The sequence below is a fragment of the Zea mays genome, chromosome 8 (assembly GCF_902167145.1).
Source record: "Zea mays cultivar B73 chromosome 8, Zm-B73-REFERENCE-NAM-5.0, whole genome shotgun sequence".
Lineage (NCBI taxonomy): Eukaryota > Viridiplantae > Streptophyta > Magnoliopsida > Poales > Poaceae > Zea > Zea mays.
Window position 1 is genome coordinate 95,554,353 of NC_050103.1, and position 14,828 is coordinate 95,569,180.

Below are 14,828 nucleotides of genomic sequence, written 5' to 3' on the forward strand. Positions count from 1 at the left end.
TCTAGTGCATTCAAACACCACTGGATCTATGTATTTTTGCATTGTAGAATATGTCAACTTCCCAATATCTTCTATTATCAAGGATGAAAGAGACTGTGGGATTCTGCTTTGGAAAAAGTGTCATCTCTGCATTATATCGTATGTTCAAAATCTGTTGAAACCAAAGAGGACTCCCATCTCTAGGATGAGAGAGAAATGACGAAGACCCGCCGCCCATTTAATTCCACAGCTCCGTCCTGAACGGCCCACATGGTCCACGACGTCACCGGTAAGCGGCGACCAGGCATCGCCGTGGGCCTCGCAGTCGCAGCCCCCCGGAACAGCTACCCGCATCCGCATGGCAGACTGGAACGGCTGCGAGCTGGCCTGGCTCCCTGCCATGACCGCATACACAAGACAACTGAGCTATCCGTTTCTCACACACACACAAAAGACTAATAAAGTTTTCCCGTCCACGCACACGGCATACGGCACACAAAGCGAGTAGAGACATCTCAATGACACTGGGTCACCGATCCCTGATCTCCGGGGCCTCGTCGTCAACCACAGCAGCCGGCAGCGCGTGCACGCAGCGAGGGTAGCGCCACACATGCCACTGACACTGGGCTCAACAAAGTGACGGATCCGCAACCCAGTGGGACGTCACCTCCCTGCACGGGCCCACTCTGTTCCAGCTTCCGTGTGTACACAGTACACCACAGCACACGGGCCTACTCACCCTCGCCTCCGAGGCTTCGAGTCCGAGAGAGCGCTTGAGAAGAAGCTCAGGCGAGGCGAGGCAAGGGATGCCGTGATTGACGACGGAAACGAAGCCGAGAGGGAGAAGCGAAGCTAGCCTTGCATACACCCGGCCCCGTCCCAATGCCCACCGCTTCCGGCTCGGATCCCAAACCCTAACCCTACTCGGCCGTCCGCGGGCCCGCCGCCGGCGACGCGATCGGGTGCCGACGCTGATGCGCTCTGTGCCGCGTGCGTGATTCTCTCGCGCAAGTAAGCGTTGGAAAAGGGGCTCCCTGGCTGCAGCGACGCGTGGCCGAGGTGCGGATCGGGGAGGGGAGGACGGTCGGAGCGAGATGCCGGGGGACGTCGCGACCTCGCCGGCGCCGGCGCCGCCGTCCGTGTCCTCGTCGTCGCAGAACCACCACCATCACGGCCCCACGACCGCCCGCGGCCTCCTCTGCCACGCTGTCGCCGGCGCCTCCGCTGGTAAGTGGCAGCGTTTGCGCGGGAATTCCTCGATGCATTTCGGCGTGTGGTTTCAATGTTCGGGGTTTCGGAGATGATCTGGGCTTTGGGCGCAGGCGTGGTGGCGGCGACCTTCGTGTGCCCGCTCGATGTCATCAAGACCAGGTTCCAGGTACACGGATGGCCCAAGCTTACCACAGGCACAATTGGAGGTGGGAACTTGCTCCAAGGATTTCTTGTCATTTTTTATTCATTTTTTTTTTGCTCTTGAGTTGGAAACATACACAAACCTGTTTGGAACAGCGAGCCTGTTCTGGTGTTGTTGAGTTGTGCCGAGAATGCAAGATGATTGGTACGTGGTGCATAAGCTGGGAAGAATGGGGTATTTGCATTTGGTTTTGGTCTGTGATGTCATGTGGACAATTTGAACAGATAGGTTAGAGAAAATCTGCTTAGTATGGGGCAAGGTTATTAAAACGATAAAACGTTGAAACACTTATGGATGAAATTTTGACTTTTAAACGTTTAGACAAAGTTTAAATGTAGTTTTAAGCAACATAGGAAAAATACCAGTATATCATAATTTCAGACAATAATATGAAGTTAAATACCAAAACAGAGAGGTTAGTGGCTTACCAAAACTTCACCCATGAGCCGGATTGGACCCCAAAAGTAACTAACAGACTGGGCCCAAAAGTAGCTAATGGTCTAAAACGCATGAAATACTGCGTTTTACAGTTTAGAACGCCAAAACACGGTTTCAACCTCTAATTAGAGTTTTGACGTTTAAACGTAGTTTTAATAACACTAGTATGGGGAGACTGCTTAAGTTCACGCTTGTGGTGTCTCTTGGTGACCTGGACCATCCAGGATTCCAGGAATTGTGAGAATCTTTTGGTAACTGAGATCCATATTTAGGTCTTCTAACGGTTCGAATCAATTTTTTGGACGGATGTCTTATCCTTAAGGCTTACTATTGGTTGGTTGTGTAGCTGTCTAACTGTCATTTGTTAGCTCCCTGCCTGACTTGAAGTACCAGTTCTTCCATGGGAATGGGACAGGGGGAAGCATCATGCGTGCTCTGCTGCTGTTGTCAATTGAAAATGCCATGCATGTTCGAGAGAGGAAACAACATGCAAACTCTCAGTAACAGGGGGTGCACTTATTTGTTTATGCACGTGAAAATGTCAGAGATCCGATAAATATTTGAAATTTCAAACAATGCATGGGGTCGCCTATTGTTTATGCACTTATTTGTTTATGCATGTTCTGTGGGCACCATATGCACTGTTCTTAAGGCGTCCAGGCGGAGGTCCAACGCCTAGGCGCCTTGCCCGCCTACCTTGCTTAGGCGTCGCCTAGGCGTCTAGGCGGTGGTCCAACGCCTTGTCTCGCCTTACCGCTTTAAAAACCATGACCGTATGTCTATTGTCATTTTCCATAATGAATGCCTATTGCCTTGTTTGCTTTATATGGAGTTAGTTCTTTGGTTATACATGTAAAATAGAGTATACCTAATATTTCCTAGAGGTGTTTTTGAGATTTATATTGAGTTTTGCTTTTATTGTGCCATGTACAACCAATTCTCAACAGGCACACCATGAATGTAAAAAAGTCTAAAACTGCTAGAATGTTCTCAGACTGGCAGATTATCGCATTAGTATGCGTTTTGTGTTGCTTGTTAGTTGTTACTACCAAATTTGTTGAAGTATCAAACAATGCGCACAACTGTAAGTGTCTCTGGGCACATGTCTATTGTCATTTTCTGTTACGAATGTCTCGATTGCCATATATCAAATTATGTGTCTCTTTGGTTATACATGTAAAATAAAGTATTAACTGATATTCCAAGCCTGGTATTTTTGAGATTACATGTTGAGTTTTCAGTTTTGCTGATATTATGTTTATGTGTATAACTGATATTATATTTGTGTTTAAACTCTAGAATGTAACCACAGGTGCTATGAGCACAACTGCACAACTGTTCTTACTCTGCGGATTGTCGCATACATATGTGTTTTGTGTTGCTTTGTTACTACCAAACTTGTGAATTGTGATGCTTAGCTCATTATTTACTCTACATCTATGTTCTGCACTAGAATTGTTTTGTCGTTGTAGGAAATGCTTCAAGGTATTACATTTGAATTGTCTTTGGACATTGAGATTTATTATGTGTTGTCAATCAATACTAGGCAGTGTAATTATTGGGAGTTTACAGCAGATTGCTCAACGGGAAGGTTTTCGGGGCATGTACCGTGGCCTCTCCCCAACTGTTCTAGCGCTCTTGCCTAACTGGGCGGTGAGTACTCCCTATATTATCTGCTTTACTTACCGTAGATGCATGCAAATGTTTCTGCACAAAAGAGTACAAATAACTATTAGACCTTTTTAAAGATTTTTCTGCACTGCATCTTTGGCAACTAGAAAATCAATCGAATGACTATGTTCTTATATTATCTTATTGCTCTCTCGTGGAGCGCAGGTCTACTTTACTGTGTATGAGCAGCTTAAAAGCTTACTTTCTTCCAATGGTTAGTTCTTTACCCTACATATGACTTATTAGTTCTTGCCAGCATAAATTCTAAGTGGTATCATACATTGATTTTGTAGATGGAAGTCATCAACTTTCTTTAGGGGCAAATGTTGTTGCTGCATCATGTGCTGGTGCTGCAACAACTACTGTAACAAATCCACTTTGGGTTGTTAAGACAAGATTTCAGGTATGGTAGCTCTGAAGGCATAATCTCATGTGGAAAGTTTTCTCTGCAAGTTTTAAAAAATAGGCAATAGGTTGCACACTTGCCGAATAAATCCAATCTGAATTGGAGCCTCCATGATGAAGATATGCCTTATGGCCTGCTGGCTCATGAAAACATACATATGCTTTTGCAAACAACAACAATAACAACAAAGTCTTTTAGTCCCAAACAAGTCGCGATAGGCTAGAGTTGAAATAAAGAGAAACCACAAGTCAATATTCATGCACATGGATAGCTGTTTTCCATGCACTCCTATTCAATGGTAAATCTTTGAGTATGTCCTATTCTTTCAAGTCTCCTTTTACTACATCTTTCCATGTCAGCTTCGATTTTTCCCTGCTTCTCTTCTCATTGTTATTGCGCCTTAGGATCCAACTAAGCATTGGGACCTTTGGAGATCTTTGTTGATCATGTCCAAACCGTCCCAATTGGTGTTGAACAAACTTTTCTTCAATTGGTGCTACCCCTAGCCTATCACGTATATCATCATTCAGTTCTCGATCCCTTCTTGTATGTCCACAAATTCAACGCAACATACACATTTCCGCAACACTTATCTGCTGAACATTTCGTCTTTTTATAGCCAACATTCTGCACCATAAAACATAGCAGGTCTAGTTGCCGTCCTATAAAACTTGCCTTTTGCCTTATGTGGTACCCTCTTGTCACACAGAACGCCAGATGCTTAACACCATTTCATTCTATGCTAACATCTTCATCAATATCCCCGTGTAGCATTGATCATGAATACTGAAAGGTATCCTTCCTGATCACTATTTGACCTTCCAAACTAACATCCTCTTCCTCATGCGTAGTAGTGCTGAAGTCTCATCTCATATAGCTATTGTTCTACTAAATCTAAAACCTTTGTACTTTAGCGTCTCCTGCCACAACTCCAGTTTTCTATTTACTCCTTCCTGACTTTGATCAACTAGCACTACATCATCCGCAAAAAAATACACCAAGGGATATCTCCTATATGTCCCTTATGACCTCATCCATCACCAAGGCAAAAAGGTAAGGGCTCAGAGCTTATTCTTGCTGTAGTACTATTCTAATCAGGAAGTTATCTGTGTCTCCATCACTTGTTCGAACACTAGTTATAATATTGTTGCACATGTAGTCATGTCCCCAATGTATTTCATTGGAACTTTATGTTTGTTCAAAACCCACTGGCCACCACATATTATTCCTTGGTATTTTGTTATAATCTTTCTCCAAGTCAATGAAAACCATGTGTAGTTCTTTTGCAAATCTTCATATATTTTGCTAAATAGAAACAATGAAAGTGTCTTAGGTATTTAAGATTCGAGGATTAATATTGAAACAGACTCCTATCCAATGGCTATAGTTTTGAACGTAGAGTGGCATGCATAGTTGTCAAGGCATCGCCTAGGCGACGCTTAAGCGGTAAGGCGCCCCGACGACGTAAGGCGTCCTGCTCGCCTTACTCTGCACCTAAGGCTATTGGGGGAGAGGCTGCCGGTGGCGCGACAGCTCCTGTGCGTCTGCTCTAGCGGCGCGACGACGCGGCGGCAGCTGCAGCGGCGCGACAGCTCCAGTGGCGCTGCGGCGGCACGACGGCTCCAGTGGCACTGCGGCGGCGCGGCCACATCTGCAGGGGCGCGGTGGCACGACTGCTCTAGTGGCGTGACTGCGGCGCACCGGCGCTGGCATAGGAGGGAGAAGTGAGCAGAGCGAGAGCAGAGGGAGAGAGCGGAGAGAGAGACGCTGGTGGCTGGGAGAGGGAGTCGGCTGGGAGATGGAGAGGGGGACAAAGGAAGTGGGCTTAACCTAATCTTAATGGGCTAGTTGGGCTAGTCTTTTTCTTTCCTTTATCCTTTTCTCTTCTTTATTATTATTTTTGTCCTAAATACTTTCTCAAATATCAATATTTTCCTATTTTAAATATTTAAGGTGTCGCCTCGCCTTACGCTTTACCGCTTAAAAGTTAAAAAGGGGGTCTGTCACCTTACTGCTTTAACAACTATGGTAGCATGCAGGGTTTACAATTTCGTTTGTACTGTTCGAAATTTCGTTTTTTGACCAAAGTTTGACTTTTGTATATTTTGAATTTGGAACTGATATATATATTTTTTCAGACTAAAATTTCAATTTTGTATAGTACTGAAAATGAGAAAAAATCACCGAAATTCGGTGAATCTCAGCCGAGATTTGCAACCCTGGTGGCATGCAGATGCTTCATCAGGAACCAATGTTAAAAAACTGTCTTGCACTATTTTGTAACGAGACATAGTATTGTAGAAGTTGATGACATGGAAATCCTGTTAGCACATCAATATATTCCTTTTTTATAGACTCAAGGAATAAGAGCCGGGCCAATGCCATATAAAGGTACACTTGCTGCCTTGCGAAGAATAGCACATGAAGAAGGCATCCGAGGACTATACAGGTAGCATCACATGGAATGCTGTTTTTAAGCTTTATTTTTTGATGATTATATGTTCTGATATGCTTGCTGCTTTTTTTTTTCAAAGTGGTCTGGTCCCTGCCTTGGCTGGTATCAGTCATGTTGCTATTCAGTTCCCTGCATACGAGAAGATAAAAGCTTATCTGGCTGAGCGAGGTATTACTGTTGGTTTTCTTATTTTTTCAAGACATGATTTATGAAGACCAACCAGCTTGAGCGGCATAGTTTGAACCTTGAACCAATGACTGCCTGTGCCTTAAATAGATAATACTACTGTAGAAGCATTGAGTTTTGGTGATGTTGCTGTTGCGTCGTCTCTGGCTAAAGTAGCTGCATCAACATTGACATATCCTCATGAGGTACTTGTCCTTTACATTTGTGATTCTCTACTAAAATGAATATACAAATTCAAGGAAGAACAATATCCTATGTACATTGTTTGGCTGCTATTATCATCTAGGACTTAATTGCTCTGATTATTATTACAGGTTGTTCGGTCAAGGCTGCAAGACCAGCGAGCGCACTCTGATGCTAGATACAAGGGTGTAGTAGACTGCATCAGAAAGGTTTATCATAAAGAGGGTGTGGCTGGCTTCTACAGTGGATGCGCCACAAATCTATTGCGGACGACCCCTGCCGCAGTGATAACATTCACTAGCTTCGAGATGATCCACAGGTTCCTTCTTGATCTATTCCCTGCTGAATCTGAACCGCACATCCAACCTCTCAAGCATTGATCATACAACATTTGTACCCTATCCATGCTGCCATTCGAGTTTAGGACCCCAGCAACCATCCAGCAATGTTGTTTACTGTGCCAGATGGCTGTTGTAAAAGAGAGAATTGTTTTTTTCCCGGATATGCAACAGTAATTCGGAAGTTCAAACAATAGTGTTGGCTGAGCATTAGCAACTTGTATGTAATAGATTTGTTAGCATGCATTTGCGGGAGGTATATTGGGTATGTTTTCTTGATGATGATGAAAAGAAAACAATCTTACCACATATGAAAGAATGATTGCTATATTTTTTTCCCACACCTATGAGCTGTGAATCCTTGATTCTCATGCCTACAATATCTTGTGGTAATTTGCTGGAGTTTGTGATAATAGTGATTTCCTGGGCCGTTGTTGGGCTGTATCAGGCACTCCAGTTCCTAGGCTTCTTATAATCTTATTGGTCGGAAGAGAATTTCGTAACTTATTTTTAATCATGTTTTAAAATAACCAACTTAGAAAAATATTTTTAAAACTAACCTTTTGATCGTACCAAACGTGCTAGCGCGATGGGACCATATGCTGTCGCACGGTTTGCCACGATAGGTTCATCAGCGTTGCGTCCTTTGAGAGAACCGTGCATCTCTCCTATGAGCAGCACAATGATCAAGACAGCGCTCACCCGCTAGGTCACCGGTGAAGGCTGCAGCGAGTTCCGCACGGCGCTAGCGATGGTGACCGTGACCGTGAAGGCCGTGACGCAATGCAGTGAGGCAGGCAACCGCCAGGCTAGGCAGCAGATGGGCGATGGGGTGCCAAGTCCTTGGTTGTGTTGTGCTCTTGTACATGTTTAGTTCATATATACAGAAATTGCAATTTGTCTGTGATACTTTAATTTAATGGAAAAATTATAATAGCTGGAGGCCTGGAGATGAATATATTCATGGATACAGTTAACCGTAATTGTAGGTAGAAGGTGAGGGCTACAATGTTAATGAATTCTGATAGCTTAATTCAGTAGCTTCTGATGCAATTAACATAACCACCCTTCAGCATACAGCAACGATTTCCACTGAACAATTTATTTATTTTTTTGCAAACCGTTTAGGACCTGTTTCGTTTAAGTGCGAATCCATGTGGATTGGACATGATTGGATGTGTTTAAATCTATAATAATAATAAGTAAAAATCCTTCCAAAAAATTTCTAATCCACCTTTAATCAATGTGAGATATGAATAACCGAATAAGACCTTACTTGAGCAGCTATAGTAACCTCAATGTTCAATTGACAATTTGATTACTGTACTCCTATAATTTGCATCCCAAAGTTTCAGTTTGTTTATACTTGGTTGGCTTTTAAAGGTCGCATATGTATCTTTACAACCTAGCTTTAGTCAAAATAAGTTTAGTACATCTCCTAGATTTTCTTTAATCTTGACTCCGACACTTCTCGATAATTCAAATCCTTTCCCAGCATGAACATCTCCTAAGTTTAGCACATCTCCTAGATTTACCTAGATTTAGACTTCAAAAATTATGCATCATATATACATTAACTATGGTTACGGGAGAATGTCTGCTTGCTTCATATTCCCTCATTCTTAAATATATGACGCCGTAGTCTTTTTTCAAAACTTTGACCACTCGTCTTATTTAAAATATTTATTCAAAAATATAAAATTTTAAGTCATGCTCAAACAACCTTAAATGATAAAACAAATCATAACAAAATAAATGATAATTTACATTTTTTATGAATAAGACGAGTAGTCAGTTTTTTTTTAAAAAGTCAATGTCGTCATATATTTAAGAACAGAGGTAGTAGCAAGCAAGGTGTGTACCACAGTATCACAACATATTGAGAGACAATGACAACCCAATTCAAGTAGCCTTTGTTCAAGAGCTGACCAAGCACTAAGAAATAGAGGGAATTATGTATTTGGCAGTGAAACAATAGTCTTTGCGTAGGAAAATTTAATTTCGGGAGTGCCATAGAAGTAAAAGGAACATGGGCGCTTAAGAAAGATGAATTAGGATAACTATTTTTCGCTCTAATATAGGACTATTTTCTCTTAAAAAACCTTTGTAGATAACCAATCATCGATGTATGCAACTAAGGTTTTGTCTAAATGTTGTCATTTCTACCGCAAAACGGAGCTATACAACCTAGGTTCTAGTCTTACCAATTGGTCTATAATCTATGCTACGAAAGATAAAGCATATAATCAAAGATAACAATATAAATATAGAAACTTCGATGAGATAGATATACAAACTCATGTTGGCGCATCAGTATTTTTACCAAGGTATTAAGAACCTGCAAGGTGTTAGAAATATGCCTTAGAGATAATCAAGGAGATGAGTATATTTCTTTGTATCTATGATATATATATTGCTTAAATTGAATATCCATAAAATGCACCTTGTATTGGTTAGAAATTATGTGAATTGTGTGTGAGATTCTTTACTTGTATGATTATTCTAAATAGTGTCCCTGGTTAGAGTCAATGATTAGCACATGTATTAGTTGATGACTATGTTTCACAAGTTATGGACATAAAGATGTCAAACTAATAATGTGGGCGCATGTATGACATGAGGCCGGACAAACCCAACGTAAGATATTGTAATATAGTTATCTTCTGCAACATGTACACTGTGTCCTTAGACCTGAGATTGTCGTATCTTCTCAAGATGTGAATTGACCTAATTAGGGACTATCAAACGCTACTTCGTAACTGAGTAGTTATAAAGGTAGTTTTAGGTTTGTCAGGAAGCATGCTGTGAGGCATGGTCGGCGAAGATGGAATTTGTCCCTCTCTTCTTGAGAGAGATATCTCTGGACCCCTGGAGTGATTGGATCAAGAAATGCATGATCGTACTAGGGTTAAGTGTTAACCTTGAAAAGATTCCAATTCATAGTATCAAGAAAGATAGGTCATCTTGGAGCCTGACCAAATATCGTTAGACAAAGGGAACAACATGTAAATAATGTTGCAAAGGTTCGTATGATATGATCTTTACATTGCATAGGAGTTGACATGTCTTGCTAGAGGCCGCTATCAATTATTGGGCCAAGTAAGAGTACTCGAGCCATGTCTATGTGTACATGAACCTATAAGGTCACACACATAAGGGGAAGAAAGTCTAACTCGGATAGGATCCAAATATAGATTGGGTTTTAGGGTTGCTGATGGGCCTCGGAGTCAGAAGCTCACTAGAACGCCTATATAATGAGGGGCAGGGCCACGGTTAGGGTTAACCTAATTCGCCATTGGCAAACTAGCAGTCGTGCCCCTCTCGCTCTCGCCAAGCCGCCATTGCAAACCTAGCGGTTTGATACACAATGCTTCCCCCTATACATGTGGATACCTCAGAGGTGCTGCATCTAGAGCACTAGGATGAACCAAGTGAGGACGTGAAGGACGTCGACGACTGCATGGCACTGTTCGACGCATTCGTCTACATCGAGATGGCTTCCACTGTCCTGCGCGTCTAGTGGTAATTCCATGACCTATAACAGCAATAGTTCTTGGTTTACGGGGTAGAAAATTTTGTTTTGCGCTAGTGTAGCCTCCCAATAATCCTACATTGGTATCAGAGGCAGGTTCTGCGTAGTTTTTGGTCTAGATCTAGGTGCAGGAGATGGATCTACTTGATGCATGGTTTGATTAGATCAATTGATTATAAGGGGTTAAAGTAGATTACATTGTATATGACTGAAGAGATCAGTTTGTCCTTCTTTGTTATGTGCGTGACTTGCCCCTACCGGCTGGAATTACCATCGAGGCTAACAGCGTACACAATCAGTAGATTAACGTAACAAATCGACGTCATGAGTGTAATCTTCTTCAGGCAGAAGGTCTCGGATTTGTGTAGATTTGATCAATAGCATGAGATTTTCAATGGAATTTCTATACATACAATGCATGAAATCCTATGAGATGAATATGTAGAAAACATGTCAGTCTAACCTATTTTATAGGACATCTTTATGATCGGTATGGCTATTGTGTGTATATGATGCATATATATATAAATTATTCATGACCTGCGTGTTGTTACCAGGGCAATACAGATGGAGCCATATGTATTGTCCAAATTTAATGTAATGACCCACGTGTCAACTTGTGATGATCCAAAATGTATATGTAATTTGTTTACCATCATATGTTAGATAGGTATTGAAGGACTCATCACCTAAAGGATGGCATAATTACATCATGGAGATGGAGATCAATGTGATGGACATATTATTAGAGATGGAGATCATCATGTGACAGTGAGCCATACCGAATCACAACAGTTGTGTGAATGCCATTCTTAATGTTCTACTTGTTCATGTTGCATATATTGTCCTTGCGTGTGATGATATAAGTAGGACGATCCCTCATAAATGTTTAATCTTAAATGCCTCTCCAAACCTTGCACTATCATAAATCTTGTACAATTGGTGGTGGGTCTATGAAATTAGGGTGCCACCAGTTTTCCTTGACTAGATAGATTTGTATCGGATACGAACTACAGAAAGGGTTGGTTAACTTAAACAAACTCAGCTTGATGTTTAAGGACTTTGGGGCATAAGGTTGGGACCCAAGACAGAGAGATGTCACCCAACAACAGAAGTCATATATGATATGATTAGCAAAGTGTTGCTTACCGATCTACCTTGTCTTCTAGCGGTGATGCTAAAGCTCACTAGTAAACTTGTAAGTTGTGGGTTCTGAATCACTAAGTATCAATCGAGGGATATTGATTTTAGCAGGAGTAGATTCTATTAAATGTTTAATATGATTTACTCTATCATGGCTATTTTTGTCTTAATATTTTACATTATTTTGTTGTAGATAAACGACACCTAGCAAACCATCATTTACTTTGTGATCAATTCTTGAAAAGAGTAAGTTAAATGAAACAAACTATTCAGATTGGATCTGTAACATGAGAGTTGTTCTCAGGGCTGAAAAAGGAAGAAGTTCTAGAGACCCCACTGCTAGAGGATCCATGTGAAGAGCAATTGCTATAGCTAAAACTGCTTACAAGAAAGCAATGGATGCTAATCTTGAAGTGAGTTGCCTATGCTTGCTTGCATGCAGCCCGAGCTGCAAATGCAGTTTGAGACAAACCATGTGGCACACAATATGACTATGGCACTCAGGGATATGTTCCAGACTCAGGCTAGGACTGAAAGGTTCAATGTGTCCAAAGACTTTCTAAAATGCAAGATAGCAGAAGGCACAACAGTTGGGCCACATGTAATCAAAATGGTTGGTTACAGTCAGAGGTTGGAGAAGCTAGGCTTCCCAATAGGCCAAGAGTTGGCCATTGACTTCATTTTGACATATCTTCTGCCCAGCTATGGAAACTTCATTACTAACTACCATATGCATGGGGTATAGAAGGGCCTCAATGAATTATGTGGCATGTTGAAAATAGTAGAGGGTGACATAAAGAAAAGCGCTAGAAGCAGTGGTTGTGTGATGGCAATCCAAAACAAACCCAACTTTAAGAAGAAGGTTGAATCTCAAGAGAAGAAGGGCAAGGCAAAAGATACAGTATCCAAGCCAAACCAAAAGCCCAACGTACGCTAGACCATCTGCAAACACTGAGTGCTTTTATTGCAAAGAACTTAGTCACGAGAAGAGGAATTGCAAGCAATACTTGGCCTCTATTAAGGACCGTGGTGGTAAGTGTACAACTGCAGTATGTACACTTGCTATTCACATTACATAAATTTTTCTTGCTAATTCTTATATTAATTCTTTGGTATTTGATACCAGAATGGTTGCTTATATTTGCAATTCGATGCAGGGAACGACAAGAAGTAGAAGCATGAAAATACGATAAGTTGATTTCTGGGTGGGCAATAATGCAAGAGTTGCTGCATTGATTGTCGGGAATGCAACTCCACCTCCCATTTGGATTTATTTTGGAGTTAAATAATTGTTATCTAGTTCTTAGTATGAGTCGAAACATTATGTCTCCTTCATGTTTTATGAAGGATGGTTATTCATTTACAAGTGAAAATAATGGTTGTGTGATCTCTAGGAATGGCATGTTTGTGGCTTTTGCATCCATTGTGAATGGGTTATTCATTTTAAATCTTAATGACACACATATCTATAATATAAAGTGATAAAAGGCCTCAGCCTAATGGTTTAAGTCCTACCTACATGTGGCACTGTCCTTTAGGTTATATAAGTGAGAATCACATGAAGAAGCTTCATTCTAGTGGGCTTTTAACTTTGTTTGATTTTGAATCATACAAGACATGTGAAGCATGCTTACTTGGCAAGATGACCAAGGCGCCCTTCACGTGTTTACCTAAGAGCTTACTTGGCAAGATGACCATGGCGCCCTTCACAGGTTTACTTAAGAGGGCATTAGATTTGTTGGAATTCATACATACTGATGTGTGCAGACCAATGAGTATGATATATAGGAGAGGATTCCAATACTTCATAACCTTCACTGATGATTTTAGTAGATATGGATATGTCTACTTAATGAAACACAAGTCTAAATCTTTACAAAAGTTCAAAGAGTTTCAGAATGAGGTGGAAATCAGCGTGGCAAGAAAATTAAAACACTATGATTTTATCATGGAGGTGAATATTTGAGCCATGAGTTTAGCAATCATCTAAAGAGTTGTGGAATTGTTCCGTGACATACACTGCATGGAATGCCTCAGAGAAATTGAAAGGGAAATAGGGTCAAACCTTTTCCTATATGAATTTTGGTGGTTGAATTGCCCAACACAAATTAATTGGACTAACTAGTTTGCTCTAGATTATGAGTTCTACAGGTGCCAAAGGATTCAACAAAAACCAATAAAAAGTCCAAGAAAGGGTTCAAATAAAAAGAGCAAAAGACAACCCAAAGGCAGCCCTGGTCTGGCACACCGGACTGTCCGGTGCACCAGGGAACCCAACTCCAAACTTGTCACCTTCGGGAATTTGGGAGGCCGCTCCGCTATAATTCACCGGACTGTCCGGTGTAGCACCGGACTGTCCGGTGTGCCAGTGGAGCAACGGCTACTTCGCGCCAACGGTCGTCTGCAGAGGAACAATGAAAGTGAACAGTGCGCGACTGCGCACGCAGAAGTCAGAGCAGCGCCAGAAGGCGCACCGGACAGTGAATAGTGACTGTCCGGTGCACCACCGGACTGTCCGGTGACCCAGTTGTCAGAAGCTCCAACGGTCAGAACCCAACGACTTGGTGACGTGGCTGGCACACCGGACAGTGTCTGGTGGCGCACCGGACTGTCCGGTGCGCCATACGACAGAAGCCTTCACCAACGGTCAACTTGGTGGTTGGGGCTATAAATACCCCCAACCACCACACTTCAATGCATCCAAGTTTTCAGCCATCAAACCTCATACAAGAGCTCTAGACTTCATTCCAAGACACAAACAAAGAGATCAAATCCTCTCCCAAGTCCAAAGATCATTCCAATCAAATAGTGACTAGTGAGAGAGACAATTGTGTTCATTTGAGTTCTTGCGCTTGGATCACTTTTCTTCTTCCTTCTTTCTTGGTTCCAACTCAATTGTAATCAAGGCAAGAGACACCAATTGTGTGGTGGTCCTTGTGGGGACTTAGTGTCCCGATTGATTGAGAAGAGAAGCTCACTCGGTCTAGGTGACCATTTGAGAGAGGGAAAGGGTTGAAAGAGACCCGGTCTTTGTGACTACCTCAACGGGGAGTAGGTTTGCAAGAACTGAACCTCGGTAAAAC

The 14,828-nt window shown here is 42.0% G+C and overlaps 1 protein-coding gene across 2 annotated transcripts; it reads left to right on the top strand.

The window, feature by feature from the left end:
* Window positions 1-581: 581 nt before the first annotated feature.
* Window positions 582-7,411, top strand: LOC100280066 (Nicotinamide adenine dinucleotide transporter 1 chloroplastic). Of its 2 annotated transcripts, none has more exons than NM_001358393.1 (9): window positions 582-1,206; window positions 1,302-1,397; window positions 3,407-3,484; window positions 3,668-3,716; window positions 3,796-3,905; window positions 6,263-6,357; window positions 6,443-6,531; window positions 6,640-6,734; window positions 6,864-7,411. In NM_001358393.1, the coding sequence occupies exons 2-9, from the start codon at window positions 1,335-1,337 to the stop codon at window positions 7,110-7,112; spliced, it is 828 nt and encodes a 275-aa protein (NP_001345322.1). In that variant the 5' UTR covers window positions 582-1,206; window positions 1,302-1,334; the 3' UTR covers window positions 7,113-7,411. The 2 variants fall into 2 exon arrangements, with proteins under 2 accessions (NP_001345322.1, NP_001146478.1); NM_001153006.1 differs by having other exon boundaries at window positions 778-1,206; window positions 3,378-3,484.
* Window positions 7,412-14,828: the final 7,417 nt, after the last annotated feature.